Source organism: Daphnia carinata, chromosome 6 (assembly GCF_022539665.2).
Source record: "Daphnia carinata strain CSIRO-1 chromosome 6, CSIRO_AGI_Dcar_HiC_V3, whole genome shotgun sequence".
Classification (NCBI taxonomy): domain Eukaryota; kingdom Metazoa; phylum Arthropoda; class Branchiopoda; order Diplostraca; family Daphniidae; genus Daphnia; species Daphnia carinata.
The window spans coordinates 7,918,455-7,937,287 of NC_081336.1; the positions used below are offsets into that span (position 1 = coordinate 7,918,455).

General features: G+C 39.4%; 5 protein-coding genes and 3 long non-coding RNA genes across 8 annotated transcripts; 3 read left to right on the forward strand and 5 right to left on the reverse strand.

Annotated features, from left to right (window-relative positions):
• Positions 1-1,243: 1,243 nt before the first annotated feature.
• On the reverse strand, positions 1,244-2,626 carry LOC130702415 (uncharacterized). The gene is made up of 4 exons (XR_009004310.2): positions 2,548-2,626; positions 2,330-2,488; positions 2,117-2,255; positions 1,244-1,375 (listed from the first exon to the last, which is right to left on the reverse strand). It is a non-coding gene; the product is annotated as an uncharacterized LOC130702415 (long non-coding RNA).
• Positions 2,627-2,698: 72 nt separating this feature from the next.
• On the reverse strand, positions 2,699-3,501 carry LOC130702416 (uncharacterized). Its single transcript, XR_009004311.2, has 3 exons — positions 3,115-3,501; positions 2,858-2,912; positions 2,699-2,776 (listed from the first exon to the last, which is right to left on the reverse strand). It is a non-coding gene; the product is annotated as an uncharacterized LOC130702416 (long non-coding RNA).
• Positions 3,472-4,443, forward strand: LOC130702413 (putative defense protein 3). The gene is made up of 5 exons (XM_059495899.1): positions 3,472-3,681; positions 3,802-3,950; positions 4,027-4,118; positions 4,190-4,250; positions 4,356-4,443. Exons 1-5 carry the CDS (start codon positions 3,486-3,488, stop codon positions 4,371-4,373), a joined length of 516 nt encoding a protein of 171 aa, XP_059351882.1. The 5' UTR covers positions 3,472-3,485; the 3' UTR covers positions 4,374-4,443.
• A 409-nt stretch (positions 4,444-4,852) lies between these two features.
• On the reverse strand, positions 4,853-8,474 carry LOC132088057 (uncharacterized). The gene is made up of 5 exons (XR_009421204.1): positions 7,775-8,474; positions 7,624-7,717; positions 5,936-6,078; positions 5,748-5,850; positions 4,853-4,933 (listed from the first exon to the last, which is right to left on the reverse strand). It is a non-coding gene; the product is annotated as an uncharacterized LOC132088057 (long non-coding RNA).
• On the forward strand, positions 5,188-7,663 carry LOC130702457 (heat shock 70 kDa protein II-like). Its single transcript, XM_057524125.2, has 4 exons — positions 5,188-5,344; positions 5,484-5,684; positions 5,751-6,083; positions 6,153-7,663. The coding sequence occupies exons 1-4, from the start codon at positions 5,236-5,238 to the stop codon at positions 7,607-7,609; spliced, it is 2,100 nt and encodes a 699-aa protein (XP_057380108.1). The 5' UTR covers positions 5,188-5,235; the 3' UTR covers positions 7,610-7,663.
• A 2,522-nt stretch (positions 8,475-10,996) lies between the features above and the next one.
• LOC130702409 (probable serine/threonine-protein kinase nek2) lies at positions 10,997-13,748 on the forward strand. Its single transcript, XM_057524084.2, has 5 exons — positions 10,997-11,343; positions 11,408-11,565; positions 11,625-11,841; positions 11,906-12,039; positions 12,107-13,748. The coding sequence occupies exons 1-5, from the start codon at positions 11,197-11,199 to the stop codon at positions 13,365-13,367; spliced, it is 1,917 nt and encodes a 638-aa protein (XP_057380067.1). The 5' UTR covers positions 10,997-11,196; the 3' UTR covers positions 13,368-13,748.
• On the reverse strand, positions 13,433-15,105 carry LOC130702411 (glyoxylate reductase/hydroxypyruvate reductase-like). The gene is made up of 7 exons (XM_057524088.2): positions 14,882-15,105; positions 14,675-14,805; positions 14,419-14,608; positions 14,166-14,338; positions 13,932-14,099; positions 13,744-13,869; positions 13,433-13,649 (listed from the first exon to the last, which is right to left on the reverse strand). Exons 1-7 carry the CDS (start codon positions 15,049-15,051, stop codon positions 13,531-13,533), a joined length of 1,077 nt encoding a protein of 358 aa, XP_057380071.1. The 5' UTR covers positions 15,052-15,105; the 3' UTR covers positions 13,433-13,530.
• Positions 15,106-15,977: 872 nt separating this feature from the next.
• LOC130702414 (protein bric-a-brac 2-like) lies at positions 15,978-18,810 on the reverse strand. The gene is made up of 6 exons (XM_057524093.2): positions 18,359-18,810; positions 17,676-18,261; positions 17,498-17,584; positions 17,386-17,437; positions 17,115-17,317; positions 15,978-17,015 (listed from the first exon to the last, which is right to left on the reverse strand). Exons 1-6 carry the CDS (start codon positions 18,589-18,591, stop codon positions 16,476-16,478), a joined length of 1,701 nt encoding a protein of 566 aa, XP_057380076.1. The 5' UTR covers positions 18,592-18,810; the 3' UTR covers positions 15,978-16,475.
• Positions 18,811-18,833: the final 23 nt, after the last annotated feature.

Here is an 18,833-nt window from a genome sequence, read left to right on the forward strand (position 1 = left end):
TGCTATGATCTATATTTACCAGGTATACCTTCCAATTAGCGTGATACATAATGCTAGTAGTCTCCGTTAACGAAGTAGTGTCATAAGTATATCAATTCGCGCGATCAACCAACAGTAAAATAACAAAACAAGCACGAAAGAAGCCACTACACCATTTCATATATGATCAAAATGCTTAAAATGTTTGGCATATTAATGTTCATTTTTTAGTTTTTGCGAAGTTGAAAAAAAATTTGCCGGAAGTGACCAGAAGTAGACTATATCTCCAGAAATAGTGGGCCCACAACAAAACGAATATGATTTTCGTGATCCTAGTAAAATTTAAGGTGTGTCTGACCTATTTTGACCTGTTTTTGGCGAAAAGTCCAATTTGGCCCAAATCGCGATTTTCGGGTATTTCCTACTGACACATGGATTCGACCCCAAATTTCACGAGGATTAGGAAAATATGGTTCTTTTTTCATTCAGACCAACAAATAGTGAGGTATTAGGCATTTTCAAACCGGAAGTTGTACTGAAAATTAAAATTTCGAAAATTTAAAAAATGAACTATGTTCTACTTCACAAGTTACAAAAGATCTGCGTAGTTTCAAACGTAAACTATAGTAAATGTTAATTAAAAATAACATGGCCTTTCAATGTTCTTAAAGTTCAGTTTTCAGGTACGATGTGTATACCACTTTAAATCACTACCACACACATAATAATCGAAGCAAATGTTTTAAAACCATCCCCTTAATTTTGCAGCCATCAGAATTAAGGGGATAGTGGAACAGATATGGTTATTTCCAAAAGTATGTTAATATTACGTCATTCTAAGCCCAAGTGCAACGGCTGACATTTCGTTTAGGTAGTGAAGCAGTGCAATATTTGCAAATCGATATAGGGGTGGAGGTAAAAACAACAATAAAAAACAGAAATAACGATACCGTTCAGACGAGGGAAACTCAAATACACGTTGTCAACGTAAAAACAAAGTGAACAATGAGAATCACATGACAACAAAAAATAACAATAGTTCCATTTCACACGCTAGAGGCTGATGAATTAACTAGAAACGTGACCGATAGATGGCGATCGGTAAAACAGAAAAAAGGCCAATATTTTTTATTTTTATTTTGGGTAAAACGGATTGCCATAGGTGTGCAATGACGTTAGAACATTTTAAAGCATATTCTTTGGATATATTAAGTGATAGTGATGAGAGTTCCGTTATTTTATTCAGATTCTTAATATCAACAGTTTAATAAAGTTTAAAAAGGCTACGTTCATTTGCTCTAAGAATTACAATTTCTGACTTTTGCCCCATGGCATGAGACGCACCAGCAACACCTAGTTCTAACAATATGTTTAAAATCGGTACCAAGTACGCCACCTGCATGAAAAATGTAAAATTTTAGATGACTTAAACAACGAATATCACGAATGGTTTGTTGAGTATCTTAGATGCAACTGGACCTTTTAGCAGTCGCAATTACCGGCGTGCCCAACCAAAATTACTTTTACTTCATCTTACCCAGTTCATACCAACCCATTTGAATAAAAAACCAGCATGACAATTTGCATAAAATACAGCTTAGGTTTTCAAATACCTTAATAATATGTGGGGGGGTGGGGGTGGGCAATCAGAATGAATGCCTCTAACGAACAAAAAAGAAATCATGCACCAGGAGTCGTAAAGAAAAAAAATGCATACAGAGAAGGTTAGTGCAAAAGCTATGCAAATGGGAATTTTTAACTGGTCAAACCGCCTGTAATCAATGGCCCCAATTGGCAATGTTTTTCAGAAGTCTTTGATACTGAGATTAAAAATCAGGATTTTGAAGTTGGTGCAAAGCATTCCGCTGTCAGTAAAGGAAGCTCATTCTTCCACACCATTAAACAAAGGAAAATGTTAAGCCGAAACAAATTTTTTAAATGACAATATTAGTTAAATCGGCACCTCGAGCAGCGGTCACTTAATGCAACACTTCGTGAATCCCTTGCCACGTTAAGAATGGGCGCGGGAGTTTACCTGTGTGATGCCATGAATCACACTAAACTTCTAAGAGACTTTGGAACTTGATCGACAAAATTCTGTTATATACCAAATGCAAATTGAAATTTTCTTACTTACTCTGTTAGTTATTGCGAGGCAAGCCATACGAGCGATTTATCACCGAGTCCACGATGTGATGGTAAACTCAATTTTCAAGCTGGTGGTTCTCACCGTACATGAAACCAAATACACCTAGTTTTCTTGCGATACCAATGAACTACATACAAAAAAAAAACATTAGACATTGCATGCAAATGTTCAGTTTAAGCAGCAACATAAAATTAGATTTACCTCGAAAAAAAGAAATCGCAGTCATTGTACATCTGCCGATCTGCCCGATCAAGTCACATGATTTCCAAGAATATTTACGAGCGATGAAAAACTTCCAGTTCTAAAAAGGCAAGTTGTCTTAGACGACCGCAATAATAGTTGGGTGAAGACGTTGATGACCTCAAGCGCAGGCAACGATAAATGATGATTGCACGAAACGAATTCGTAGGACTACTTACAGAAAATGGCAAAAGATATTTTCTTCTATCCGTCAACTGTTCGTGACATTTAGCGCTTCCTCTGAGACAACCTCCTATTTTCCCTTCCTAATTACCTAAAAGGATCATAACAGACAAAATGAAAATTATACAACCGGCATATAAGATACTTTTACCACAGAAAAACGATGACAAAGGCCCCAATGTGAAAACAGTTGACACGTTTGCAATTCTTTTTGTTCCGGACTCCCTATATATAATTTTCATTAAGTTATTTGAGTTCATTGATCTAAAAGGCAAAGCGTATTTGATGATAAAATAGTTGTTTTACCAGTTTCTCGCTGAATGTAGCCATTTTTTTTTCTTTTCCTCGATTTGTTGAAAATCTATGGATAAAATACAAAGAAACAAGTTTTCAAATAAAAGGAGTTGGTTTCAGATTAATCTAAATAAATAATAAAAAAGAGGGAAATATCTTTTAAAGTTTGTCATCGAATTTTCTCCGTTACAAGTTTACAGGGCAGCCCGCAGGTCAAACTGCTTTAAAATTCATCCACTATTTTTTTGTATTTGCATTTTTATTCTTACGTGTCCTTTGAGTTATCCGGAAAAAGAAGAAACCGGCTTCGATGCCCCTCGGTGTTTCGTTCACTGCGACACAGAGTTCAATCTTTCTAACCGAAGATTCACTGGAGAATCCAGTAATCCGTTATTTTTATATAACTCTTAGTCTCACAATACTAATAGAAGCTCCACCGAGCTTCAGTTTGTCTTTAGTTACCGACTCGTTGGTCGGTCGAGTCGCTTCGAAAAAAAAAAAAAAAAAAAACAGTGGAGCTTTTGCACCTCTTTTGTCCTTTTCAATCTGCAAACTACGAGGTACTGCACGAGTTTTCTCATTTTGAAACCGCTCAAAATATTCAAATTTAAGTAACAACAAACCGCTACAAACATTTAGGATGTTGGCAACTTCGTTCGTCATTTTGAGCGCATTTTTTGCGGCTCAGATAGAGGCACTGCCAAGTGGCGCCCCTGTTAGTTCTTGTTCAACTATGATGCCTTTCCATATTCCATTTCTCTTTGTCCAACAAGGTGTTGCTCCTTTTAGTATAACACTCAGCAGCCAGACAGCCAGTCCGCAATCCCCTATAACAGGTGAATAAAACTATTTCTACCAAATATTTGTGTTAAAAGATACCGTTGTTAAGACGTGCATAAATTATTATCTTCTTCACTTAATTTTAATATATTCTATTTTAATTTATCGTTGTGCAGTCACTTTGAAAGCCAATAGTGGTGGGCCGGCTTTCAAAGGCTATTTGATTCAAGCTCGGTCAGGTAAAAATATCCAAGCTGTTGGCACTTTCACTGCCGACGGCCAATCAAATACTGGTAAAACAATCAACTGCCCTGGCGGTATTAAGGTGGGATATTTTAAATAAGAATTTTAAAAAAGAACGCTATCTGTAATATACCTCCAATGATTTTTTTTTTTTTTAGAACGCCGTGACTCATACTAGCCGTACTGATAAAACTTCCGAGACGTTTCTATGGACTCCACCTGCTAATTTCAAAGGACAAGTCGTTATGATGTTAGTTTTACGAATTAGATTACTTTGCTCTAAAGGAATGTAAACCCGCATACTCATTTTTATTTCTACAGGGCTACCGTGGTCGTAAGGTATAATCAAATATATAAAGGCGTGCAATCAAGCCTCATTACTGTGGTAAGTAGACATAAAATCGTACTTTTGTTGTTTGTTTGTTTTTTTTTTTACGTTTTTTTGCTGAGGGAACACTCGATTTTAATCACAAATTTAATTATGTAGAGGAAAAAAAAGGGATAATCGGAGCTCAAATTCCTACTGGTGAACGAGAAAACTTCACTTTTCTGATCCTGCAAACCATTTACCGGAGCTGTTGAAACATGACGTTGTGCGCCACGTTTTCGTTAACATTTTTATTTAACACTGTTATAATAACTGTTACGATTGCTTTAATATAACTTTTATAGTTGCATTTGGCATGTCTTTACTATCAAGGTCACACAACTGAAAAAGCAACAATCCATTGAACAGGATTTAAAATTTTGATTAAAACAAGAAAGGCTTTGGCAATTAAATTAGATTTAAATTAACTCCACGGAAGGGTGCTACCACCGTTATTCCGTTTCTAACAACATTGCAGAAAGTTCACAAAATGGCTGCCCAGTGAGTTGGTACTTCCACAAAGGCAGCCATGAAGTGTAATAGATTTCCACGCACACTATTATCCTAATTTGTTTATAGAACTACTTTTAGAGATTCTAACTGAAACCGGTACTTACCATCTTATATGGAGTTCCAAATGTGGCGTCTCTTTCCTGAACGAAAGGGCGTTGCAAGACGATAACAAAAAGGTCGAAAACCTGTGTAACGAAATAAAAACAAAACAAAAATAATAATAACACTAATAAAGATGAAACCAAAAAGAAAAGGTAAATCGACTTCTTCGTAACAGGCAAGTCTCATTGAATAAATACAGTTAGTTCTATTTAAGAAGTGTGAACCCAAGGGATGGCGAAAACGTTTCAATTCCTCGATTCCCTCTGTTGTAAGGTAAACGTCCGCAAAGAACCTCCAAGCCACTACGAATCTCATTTCCTATATGACGATCTAGTACTGTCGATAACTCCGAGACACTCAGTATTTCAAAGTGCCTAGCACCAGGATGACTAGACGCAAACCCTCCCCAGCTCTTGATGTGGTCACTCATCCCACTTCATCTCAATCTATTAATGGTGTCAGAAAATCGCCTAGATTAGCCAAACGCGTAAAAGGTAAGGATTTAAATTATTTACCGTAAAGGAGGCATCATCTCCTACGCTGTTGCATTTGACAATCGTGTCGGAAATGTGGTATAGAATACTCGACATTTTAAGTGGAATTGCAATCCCTTCGTTTTTTCATTGACAAAAGGCAAGCCACTGTGCATTGGCATTGACCTGGGTACAGCCTATGCTCGTGTAGCTGTGTATCGCTATGGACAAGCAGAAATCATAACAAACGAGCAGGGTAATCGCACAACATCGTCGTGCATTGCCTTTGGCGATGCTCAACGTTTGATTGGCGATGACGTCGAAAATCAATCAGCCATAAATCCATTAAACACCGTTTTTGGTAAGACTATCTAAAGGCTATCTTTCGTTCTATATTTTAAATTAAAAACTAAAATCGACTTACCAGATACCAAGCGCCTACTTGGACGTCAACTCAAAGATGTCGATCAGAAGCACTGGCCTTTCGACTTTGTGGCTGACGGTGGAAAACCGAAAGTTGAAGTCAACTATAAAGACGAAAGAAAGGCATTTTACGTTGAGGAAATGAGCGCAGTGATTCTTTTAAAGATGAAGCAAATTGCTGAAGCTCACTTGGGGACAGAGGTAACAGACGCAGTCATCACAGTTCCTGCTAATTTTAACGACTCGCAGCGCCAAGCAACGCGTGACGCAGGAACTATTGCTGGTTTCAATGTTCTGCGTATCTTGAATGAGCCCACAGCAGCAGCCATTGCCTATGGTAAATTATTTTAAACTATTAATTATAATTTAAAAGTATAAATATATCAATAAATATATTTTAAATTAGGTGTTGAAAAGAAAATGGAAGGCGAAGAAACTGTTTTGATTTTTGACCTCGGTGGTGGTACGTTTGACGTTTCTGTCGTCACCGTAGGAAAGTTTAACACCAGAAGAATAATCAGTGTCAAATCGACAGCTGGCAATACCAAATTGGGAGGCATCGATTTCGATGATCGAATGGTTGACCATTTTGCCCAAGAGTTTTACAGCAAACATCAGAAAGATCTAATGTCTGACCCAAAAGCTTTATATCGTCTTCGTTTAGCTTGTGATCAAGCCAAACGAACTCTTTCTTACGCCAATCAGGCATCGATTGCAATAGTTGCACTCCACGACGGCATCGATTTCAGTTCGTGCATCACCAGGGTTCGTTTCGAATACCTCTGCGCAGATCTTTTCCAAAGTACGTTGGATATCGTGCAAAAAGCTTTGAACGACGCAGGAATGACTAAAGACATGATGGATGAGATTATAGTGATAGGAGGTTCGACTCGCATCCCAAAGATTCGAAAACTTTTAAGCGATTTTTTCAACAGAAGGGAATTGTATAGTTTTGAAGATTCTCATGAAGCTGTCGCTTGTGGCGCTGCCGTCCAAGCTGCAATTCTACACCATGATACGTCAGATGCTATACAAGATCTCCAGATATCGGACATTGCTCCACTATCCTGGGATATCCTCATCGACGATGGGGTCATTAAGGCCACGTCTTCCATTGTAAAAAAGAACAGCAAGATTCCAAGACATATGCAAATCTCCGTCACACGTACTTCTAAATCTTCAAACGAGTTCGCAATGATGGTATACGAGGGAGAAGAGCCTTCAGCCAAAGGTGAATATCGGAGGGAATTCAACTTAACTGGCCTCCCCCTTGCTACATTTGGTGTTGTAAAAACCGACATTATTTTCGAAATTGATGCCAACGGTACACTTGGCATAACCGCCATGGAAAACACAACTGGTCATCTAGAGAAATGTGCTGTTAAACATGACGAAACTCGTTTGTCGGGCGAAGAAATTGAAAAGTTAGTTAAGGATGCTGCGTATCAGCGTGACATGGATGAACTGTGGCGCGAACGATTGTTGGCTAAGAACTCGCTTGAGTCTTATTGCCTTAAAATGATTGACGCTATTGAAAATCAGAAAAATGTGGTCGCCGAATCCGAGAAAAAAACGTTATTAGATAAATGCTTCGAAACCATCAAATGGATAGATGACAATCATCTTGCAAATCAGGAAAAATTTGAGGAAAAACTCGAAGACGTTAAAACTGTGTGTCATATGATGACGAGCAGACTTTCTGAGAATTCGGAAGACGAAATTGAAGATTCCGATTACGATGCGAGTGATATAGATAGCGACGACGAAGAAGACGACAGCGATGAAGACGACAGCGATGAAGACGAAGAAGAAAGCGAAGACGATGGAATAGCACCGTTGAAAAAGCCAAAAATTGAATGTTGAAATTTGTGTTTTACCTTTTTGCAAAGATTGAATCTCTCCGTTTGTTGTCTTGCCATTCCCGTGAATGGGTTCTGAGGAAACCGTGTTACATTTTCATATGTTAATGTCCTGAAGTAATAAACGGGTATTTTTTTTTTTTTTGCAATAAAAAAAAAACTTGTTTACCTGCGTTACCGGTCAACATTTTCGGTTGTTAGCGACGCAAAGGTATGAGCTAAGACAATGAGTGTGCGGTAGATCAGATCAAAGATGTCCCCTACATCATCAAGTGTGAATTTGAGTAAATCAACTCGCGTTAGGAGATTTGTCTCTTTCACCTGCCAAATCATAAAACAAGTAAAGGTTTCAGAGTTAATAAATACTTAATAGCTTAACTGTGCAATCTTTATAGCCAGGAGGAAAACTAAATGTAATGTTCATTGTTATCAAAGCATCATTTCCTCATGTACAAGTGGGTGCTGTTCGATTTTCACATGAGCAACCTGTTTCGATGCAACCAAACGCTAATCGACATTCTCGCAACCAGCACAATTAAAGTAAGCAGCTGAAGGGGACCTGCTTTATCCATGGGCGTTGAATAAAAGAAGAAACTGGTTTCAAAAGAATAAACTAACTCTTCCAACTTATTTAAACAAAACTTGACCTTTCGAAAATTCCCTCTCGAGCTTCAACTGCATCTTGAGCAACAAAAACTTCTTGCCAGTTTTGACTACGTGAGGGATAAGAGATCTAATCTCAACGTTGTCCAAGTTTGACAGATGAGAAAATTCCATTGACAAACGGAAAACCAAATTCAAATTCACACGAAATGCTTTGAGTTGAATTAGTTAGATTACATCTAATTGGACTCGGGCACGTTTATACGACAGCTTCTTCTACTGAACGAAAAAGGGCAGTTTAGTACAAGAATTCGCGCAATAGGATATTAAATGCGTACAAGAGTATTGACGTTACCTTTTAGGATGAGCCAGTGCAAAACAACTTTTACCTAGTAAGATAAGGCGATGATACAGATGACCTTTTGGCGTCTCTTATTAGGGTCCTAATGATCTCTCCTTTTTCTGCGTAATATCCACCAACTCGATAATTTAAATGCGCGTCCATAAGCGTTTCCTGGAATAAAAGGATTACAATTTAACTGGTTGTACTAATTTACAGCGCACGTATTGAATAAGAACTCCAGAGGATTACTAATCCCACATTAAAAATAATATTCTTATTCCAAGAATGGTAAATTTTCGATTTCTTTTTAAATTTGCTGAGTCATCAATGTTTGTGGGGTACCCCTTTCCTCAGCAACCCCCCACCCTTCTTCGCCAGGAAATAATTATTTTCTGGTTAAGAATAGGGGTGGAGCAATAAATTTTAGTTGCCTCTCTGTCCAATCAGAAATCTAGGTCAGGTTGGATGGATGTACAACAGGTAAACCACTGTCCACATGGTTCAGAAAAGGAAATAAATGGCTGTGTAGGGTTACGGAATTCAGGCAAATGCAAAATACTAGTTTACTCATTACCACATATATATTCAACTCGCTTTAGATTTTCAAAACTTAAGTTAATAATTGCTAGCCGTTCGTCCTAGTCGATTCTCAGCTCGCCGGATCGCCAGGTGATTAAGGTAAATCAGCCTAGTACCATTCCGCATTGGATAATAGACTAAGTCTAACGACATTCTAATTTCAAGACTAACTCTCACGAGAAAAATGGACGCAAAGCCACAAAACAGTTTCCCGATTACGGAAGTCTGGGATACGCAAGACTATCGACCACTGTTACAACATACCAATTACCGTTGACATCCTCCTGTGTTACGTGCAAGGTATGCCAATCGTACATCGACATCATTGGGAAACGACATCAGTATGTTGTCAAGTGCAACGAATGCCACGAAGCTACGCCAATACGCAATGCACCGAAAGGAAAGAGATACATCCGATGTGGTTGCAAATGTCTACTGGTATGTCGTGATGCTGCCTTAAGAGTTTCCTGTCCTAGACCCAACTGCAAGAAGACCATCAGCTTAATTTCTTCAATAGCATACGACAAAGTCCCAGTTTTCATCTGCGCCTATTGTAGCAGCCCATTTAGATTCGATATTCCCCAAGACTCTTTAAACGTATCTAATTCAGTGAAATGCCCTCGTCATTACTGCAAGAGAGTTTCAGTAGTAGGTGGACGTGATCTTGCCAGGAAATGGGCCATGATTTTCTTGATGTTAAGCGCTGCCCTATTTACTGTTGGTGTTGCACTTGCTTGCAGTACCCCTCAAGCTGCAGAATCTTTCAATGGAGGGATCTACGTTGCCTACATCGGGTTCTTTCTGATTGCATTGATTTCCCTCCTTCGGAGCTATCATTATTGGACGATGAAAGTTAGCATGATAGAAGGAACTGTGTAAACAGGGATTGCCACCCTCTCAAGTAAAAAGCTTTAGTTGTAAAGAATTCAAAGCAAAACAGTTTGTATCAGTGTGTTCTATAACCAACGTCTTGTTTCTACGCAATGTCTAGTGATTATGTAAAATTTCAACTTAACTTAGACCCTCCACGAAGCCTGACATTAAAGTTTGTATATTATACCTGCTCGACAATGATTAATTTACGCGGATTCAAAACCGATCAGCATAAATACAAGTGCCAAAAAATCTGCATAACGTCTGGCATTTCGAACTGATTTGAATAAAAAATTAACAAAAACACGTTTTATAATTGCCACACTATTGTCGAAATTGCAAACGGGATGCAGTTAGGGAAAAAATAATAATCTGCTAACTCAGGGATAAGAGAAGTGATTGATAGGAATAGTTACGCAATTCAACGTTTCAGAATTTGTATCGGGAGGGGTGGGAGATTCGAGTTAAGACAAAAAGAGAAAAAGTAACGACGTAGTTGCAAACAATAATGAATACGAAATTCTATTACGAAATTCTATTGACTAATGAGGTTGAAATTCTAGAAACGCACCTTAATTTGCCACAGCAGAATTGTTTTCTGTCCAGTTGAAGAAAATGAAGATGACTGAAAGCAATCACGATGTTTCTTCTGTTTGTTGATCGTTCATACTTTGTTATTTTTAGTTCAAGCACTTTATTTTCTCTGTTTTTTCGAATTGGAAATTCTAATTCTAAAGCTGAGAAAAGGCAATTGATAGAGACAATCCAAGGACGTCTATTTTTTTTGGCGGGGCAAAAAATAAAAGCAGCCGACATTACTTTGTGTTGGAAAGAAACTTGTTTCGTTATCGAGCGTAGTTGTTTATATCATTTTTGCAATTCTTGAAATAAAAAAAATTGTACAGCAAAAGAACTCTGTAAAAAATTCTACAGTTATCAAACAGAATATAAAAACCGTTACAAAATTAACAGTTTACTATGGCTTCTCATGTCGTTTTTGGCGCCACCGCAATCATCATGGCTTTGGCATTGGCTTTAACCGTTCAAACTTCAAAAACAAGCTTTCAGAGTCAGGGTTAGTCATAAGTTGTCAAAACGCTGTACATGTAGTAAGTTTTTCTATTCTAATCAAATTATCTGTCAAATTATTCTCACAATTATCGCCGACATTCGGGCCTCGTGCAACTTTTAAAATGTCTTGCAAATTGGATGATTACCAAGTATTAGAAACACTAAATGACAGCAAATATGGTCTACGACAAAGAATATCTCGTTCTGATGGTCGCTTATTTGAACGACGACAACTTAGTTACAAACACATGGATGATGCCCTTAAAGAGGTATTTTGTTTTCAAATGACTTGATAAAATTTACGGGCTAACAATATATTGGTATTTTGTCAAGATGGTGATTTATGAAATCAATAATTTAAAGAAATTAAGACATCCAAATATTATCAACCACGAAGATGCCATCGTTGAAAGAAAAACTTGCACACTTTATTTGATTACAGAAATCGGTGGAAGTGATAGCTTACAGACGCTGATTGATTACCACAAAAGGTAATTGAATGAATACAGAATCTTTGCCTTTTGCATGCTAATTGCTAAACCACATATAGGTCAAGAACATTCATTAAAGAAGATTTGATTTGGAATGTTTTATCACAGTTTTGCCAAGCTTTGCATTCACTCTCTGTAGTGCAAAATCCATATAGAAGCCAAATCTTCCATCGTTGCTTGAAACCATCAAGTGTTTATTTCAACTTTCAGACACAAAAGATAAAAATTGGTGATTTTGGACTTGGCCTGATCTCTAAGCCCTATTATATGTGCCCTGTAAGCATAATTTTTCTGTGTCGTTCATAGATATAGTTTCATTTAAGAAAATTTATCTTTTCAGGAACTACAAAAATTGGGCTTGTGCAATGAAAAATCTGATGTTTGGTCAATGGGATGCATTGTTTACGAAATGTGCAGCTTAAAGTCACCGTTTCAAACAGCAGAAAACAATAAGAATCAAATAACAGATTGGAAGTACGGTATTTTATTGTGTTGAGTTGTGGTTGGCTAACAATTAACAACTTTATTCAATCTACACTAGACTTGAAAATGTACCGAAGATATACTCCCGTGACCTTTCCTCCATTTTACGTTTTATTTTGACTCCAGATGAAGACACTAGACCCTCTCCTCTCATGGTTCTCTATCACCCAATAGTCAAAGCCAGAAAGGGAGGTTTAAAATCTGCAGATGGCGGATCGGGGGTCCTGGAAACTGATTTCCCTCTCTCCTCTAAGGAAAACCTCACCGTTATTGCTGAAGATTCACTTGAAGTTTCAACGGCGGATTGTTCTGACCTATCCCTCAACCAATACCTATCGATGATGGGTGATCAAGAAGCTTCGACGACATATATTGATGACGTGGACATTCAATCCATTGAAAATGGAACAGCTTACCCCAAGGCTACTTCTAGCGTTCTGCATGTCAGTCCGTTACCATCTCCGATTAGTAAGAAGTTCGGTGGATCAATTAGACGCCCAAGATCTTCGTTAGAAAACTCCCAAGTGACTCGAAAAGCCACAGAATTGTGCCAAACGGAACTTCATTTGCAACGTTGGGCCAAAATGCTGGAAGAAAAGGAACAGGAACTGGCTCATAAAGAGAAGCGGCTCCATTTATGGGAGACTCAGATCAAAGAAATGGTCAAACAATGTGGCACTTTGAATCGATCCAGTTTCAGTCGAACTTCATACACCCAACAGCACTCGACCAACGAGAGCAGTGGAGTAGAGACCGATATGGATAGCACGGTCAGTGCTTACCCTAGCGATTCCATCCTGGAACCTACTGCGGTTCGAATGGAGCCATCAAAAATAGCAAATCCCTTCTCTCGGTATCAGACGGATCGACACGTACGTTTCCAGCAATCAGAAAATGACAATAGTCGCACGCGGAGTGAGAGCGCGTCAAATTTATTCGCAGAGCAGCGACTCCACTGGCTTGAAATGAAGAGGAAGAAACATCACATTACGCAATCTCCACCGCCAGTTCTACCCCCTAAAATGAATGGAAAACTCGAAACTGATTACATCTTTATGGAAGAGAAATCTATTCCTATTTCGGCTCTAAAGAGTCGAATGTGTAAATCACACACTGGTGAGAGTCATAGCCGATTTGAAATGCCAAAACACTTACTTAAAGACAAGGAGAATTACGATGAAAGTTGGAGATTTGACGCGGCTAGGTATTGTCAACCCCTTCCTGCACGCCCAACCGGTGTGAAAATTACTGATTCTAAAATTTTAACAAATGAATTGCGAGCTAAGCTCAAGTCACATAATCTGCCCGGTTTACGTTAAATATTTTCTTTCTTTTTAAGGTTTTACACTTACCGGGACAGTTTTTCACTCTTTTAAATAGGCTGTTTAGTTCCTACCATTTATGTTTAAGCATTTACATATTCATTCCTTTATATACTAATCCTCGGCGTTTTGCAATGTTAACCATTTGTTTTTTTCGTCTTCAACATAACTGAGCCGGCATGGGCTTTCCTTCCATTGCATTGACAATATTTTGCGCGGTCATGGTTGCCATAGTAGTTCTTGTTTGTAGCGTTGCGCTTCCAATATGTGGGATCAGAACTGAGATAACCAGAAGTATTAAAACATTTTTCAGAGACATTATAGTTATAGCATTGTGGTATGTTCATTGGAAATACACGAATAATTTACTTACCGCAATTTTTCAGTTTTGTCAGTTCATGGTCAACTGGTAAGGGTTCAGGTGTCATCACGTCAAGTCCTGCAGCAGTTATCTGTCCCGTTTTCAGGGCATTTACTAAAGCATCTTGATCGACAACGCCTGTGAGTACACAAAAATTATTTATTTCAATTTTCCAGCGGAAATGGTAAAATAACGAAAACCTCCTCTGCTGGTGTTGATAAGTACAGCGTTAGATTTCATCAATGTGAATTGCGTTGGCCCAAACATATTCCTTGTTGTATCGTTCAAAGGGCACGTTATGATAACCACATCGGATTCTTGAAGAAGTTGGTTGAACGTGACGTATTCTCCTGACACTTGGGCAGCGGCTTAATTATATACATGCAAGAAATTTTGTTAAGAACTCTATTGAACAAGAAGAAAGAAAGGCATACCTTCTGGTTTTTCATGTCTGCCACAGTACATAATTTTCGCCACCTCAAAAGGAAGTAACCGTTTCGCGACTGCCAGACCAATACTGCCAAGACCTACAATGCCTACTTTCGCTCCAACAAGTCCACTTCCACACATCCATAGAGGTCCCCATGAACATTTGGCCCATCCACCACTGTTTCCAAAACATTCAGAGTGCAACAAATGAACCAACTATTACCTATTCTTTTTTGTTTGTTTTTTTGAAAGGTTTACTTGGCAATTTCATCATGGGCTTCAAACAATCTCCTTGTTGTTGCTAATGTGAGCGCAACAGTTAATTCAGCTGTAGCAGCTGTCAGGACATTAGGTGTATAGCCTACAGAAATATTTCTCTTCTTGATTTCATTGATGTCCAAGTGGTCATAGCCAACTGACATCGTTCCAATTACTTTCAGTTGTGGTCCTATGAATAAAGACGTGAAACTTCTATATGTAAATTCTTAGGAAAAAACGTGAAGAGAAATACTACCTGCGTGATCAAGCACTTCTTTGTCAATCTTGTCAGTAAGAAAGCAAAAAATTCCATGCTTCCCAGAAATCTTGTTTAAAAGATCTGTTCTGGAAATAGGGGACTTGTTCGGCATCACCTCAATCTCACATCTGAATGAATAAGCAGACATCATATTTACAGAAACACTTATTTTAAAATAAAGACAGACAAAAACTTAAGTTTTACTTCTCTTCTAGTATGCTTAGAGCACTCTTCGGTATATCTTCTCGTGTAACAAGAACCTTTGGCTTTCCCATTTGATTAATGGTTGTCAAAAACCTCGCAACCGATGGTTTTGAAGTCCAACTATTTATCACCTGACCTGCATTAGAAAGAGATTGAAAATAACGGAACATTTAGTCGACCCGTCTTTTTGATTACTGCAAAACAACTCGTTCTATTTATCGTCGTAAATATGTCAAAACATTTGAACTTGTCAAACCACGATGCCAAACTTCTTTAGATTTCTGTTTGAAAATCAATTACAAAATTACAATTTATATGTATTTTATTAATGAACTGCATTATTCAGAAAAACGTGAATTTCTCTAATTCATAATTTACATTTTTTTTTACATCAATCGGTTGTGACTGTGTGGCAAAAAACCTACGTTATAAATACTGCATTTAGGATGGTTCTAAAACGTCCCGCTACGAACGCCACTGGTAACGTGGTCCATAACCGTGAAAAAATAAGTCCGTATCTCTTTACCAGGATAGTTCCAAATGTCCCGCTACGAACGCCACGGGTAACGTGGTCCATAACCGTGAAAAATTAAGTCCGTATCTCCTTACCAGGATAGTTCCAAAAGTCCCGCTACGAACGCCACTGGTAACGTGGTCCATAACCGTGAAAAAATAAGTCCGTATCTCTTTACTAGGATAGTTCCAAAAGTCCCGCTACGAACGCCACGGGTAACGTGGCCCATAATCTAAAAAAATAATCCCCTATCTCCAAAAAATGTCTCTTTATTTTAAATTCTGTGTTTCATGCCACAATTCGCATGTTTCCAATCATGACGTCATCATACCTGTATTGCCGATGAGTTTGAAGGCAATGAAATACTTAAGAAAACGATCAAATCAAAATCATCCTTTAGGCATAGTGATCCGTTGATTAAAGATGCATTCCTTTGCTGCAGGGTTGCTTTTAAACAAGTCATTCTGATACCTGTAGAACCAGTTCAGAAATCCGACACAACTAATACACCGCATGTCATCACTGCTGACATTGTCTCTCGTTTTCTTCTAGAATTGACGGCGCATTCATTTTATTCACATGTATTATCATTGAGGGGGATTGTAAGAATTGGGCAAAATATATTTTTATACAGAACAAATGAGCAAAAACTCTTGAATTGTGACTAATTCCGCGGAAGAACTCGTTCGTATACGTTTGTGTTGAGCGAATGGACACATCAAATCGATGAGAGTTCGTGGGAGGTAGTTACGTCGACATGGTATCGGTATTGGATGCATACCCTGCTATAGGCAAATTAATCGAGACCAAATAATTATCAAAGTAACACAATGGTACAAAAAATAAACAAATTTTAAAAAACATTTTGCAAAATGAATCCGTCTCCTGAGCAAATATTTCGTTCAATCGTCACAACTCCAAAGATTTTTTTTTTTATTGTTCCGAGTGTCTTCTTTAAAAAAAATCTCTTGACTTGAACGCATTTTGTTTTCATCTGATTTTTTTTTTTTCGTATACAAGTGTGAGAAATATTTCTCATTTCCGCAAAAAGAAAAAATGAGACCGGCAAGAGATGGCGTTTCAGGCGCTTTTTTCGACCAGCAATTCGGTGGTTTTATTGGACGTGTCTACCGCGACCACATCTCTCGTCTGGGTCGGATCCACGTCGCCGGCCGCTATGCGCATCATGCGCTCGTAGTTTTGCGACAAATCGATGGGCGCTGGATGAATCACTCCAGCACCGTTACTGTTGTTGTCATCTTCGTCCGTCGTCGACGGAGGGATGGCACCGCCGCGGGCCGTTTGGGCCGCGTGGACGTGCTGGCTGAGCGCCAGTTCGGCTGCGGCGGCGGCCGCCGCAGCCGGAGAAGCGGCAAAATAAAGGCTCAACTCTTCCAGGCTGTTGGGGAGCCGCCTAAAATGGCCGTTGCTGTGATGATGCAAGTGATGATGCACGTCCATCGAGTCATCGTCGACCGCGTTGCCACCGACTCCGCCGTTGACGCGAGAGCCAGGAGATCCGGCCGAAACCGACGAGAGATTTCCGCCTTGGGCTAAAGACACGGCCACGGCAATGGATTGGCGGTAGGGCCGTCCAGTCACGATTCCCAATTTCTTCACCTGTGTAATGTAACAATGGGGAAAGGTAAAGAAACGAACGGAAACGGAGGAATGCGCTGAACATTTCGCAACGTCGGGCGCAAAAAAAAAAAAACGAACCTTATCGTAGAGCGTACGGGATGGAACGCCGTAGAGCCGCGATGCCTGCAGGGCACTTTGGCCGCTACGGACGGCCTCGATGGCGGCGGCAATATCGTGCCGAGTGTACTGTCGGTAGCGTTTCAATTCCGGTCGATTGCTGTTGCCATTGTTTTTGCCGTTTTCGCCGTGATAGGAAGAGAGGGAAGACGCTGGCGCCAAATCTAAAAAAAAATTCAAATTCCCGTTCAACGACAATCGTTCAATTTAAAATAATAATGAATGCGTGTACCTTTGACGTGATCAAAGACTGGGGATCGGCTCGATTTTATTCTATCCGTCACCTAAGAATTAAATTTTTAATTAATTCTTGATTAAATTTAATTGTGAATTTAAGTGATTACCATGGGCTCGTCACGATCATCTTCAGGTGGGTTGGTTTCCGAACTGGACGATCCATCGCGTTCCTTATCCAAACTGCTGTTAGTCCTCTGCAAAAAAAAAAAAAAAAAAAAACGAACAAAAACGTCACGAAATTAAATTTAAACCTGAAACATTGCACAACAAATTTGCAAATCTCACCTCGGGGGTCTTGGCAGGTGAACGTTTGAACAAGGGCATTTGAAGAAGACTGGCCGGTAGATGCTGGGCAGGCTGAGGCTGGACAGGTGTCGTCGTCTGCGCACGCAACTGCGGAAGGAATCCGGAATTAACCGTGTGACCCGAAGTCGGTTCGAAACTGAGACCGGACAATCCGGCCGGACTTCCGGCTCCGTCCTCGGAATAGAGACCTTTGACTTTGAGGGATTCTGCGGCCTTGAGTAGGGCGCCGACCTGCTCTTGCGCGACGCTCACCTCGCCGCGGTAGATGAACTCGAGAATGGCCTTCAATTCGGCCAATTGGATGTCTTTGAAGACGACGATCGGATGCTGTTGCGGCGCGCCGAGGTAGACGTTATCGTTGACGAATAACGACTGGAAATAGCCGGAGCAAGCTGCCAAGACGATCCGATGGCACTTGATTGAAGCTCCACCGCACGACAAGGTGACGTCCGTCAGCGCTTCCGTCTGCAGCAATTGATCGAACGCGCTGAGCAGGTTGGAACGATGCTGATTCCATCGCAGGCAATACTGCTGTTGCGGGCTTCCCGATCCTCCCATTTTTTTTTTTGTTCCAGCAAAAATAAAAAATAATCAAAACTTAAGAACAAAAAAAAAAAAAGAAACTGAAAAAGTTTGAATTGGAATTTGTGTTTTTTTTTTCGAAAAGAAGGGAGGCCAAATGGTAAGAGAGGTCTCTCCGCGATCGCTTCACTTGTGCAACTGAACGCCAATCAACGGGTGGATGGCTCCTTTTGTAACCATCCATCTCGGGTGGGTTCCACCCTCCAAACCCTCGCTGACACCGGCTCTTTTTTTTTCGGCAATAACAGGGTGGAGAGGGAGGTTTCTTTAAGATGATGTTGTAAAAAAAAAAAAAAAAAACTTTTCTTTCCATATGGAATAGGAGGGCTGAAAAAAAGGTTCCAGGTCACAGTATGTTTTTTCTTCTTCCTTTTTTTTTTTGCTGATGGAGGAGGGTGCAATGTCAACCCTCCGATCTTATTTATTTTTTACAATGCAAGTAGAAAACGTCTCTGTGTGTCCGCTTTCTTCTTCGGTTACGTCCTTTGCGCGGTAGACCTTTTTTTTATTTTTCCTCCCTCTCGAAGAAAATAAGTTGATTCTTATTTTTTTATT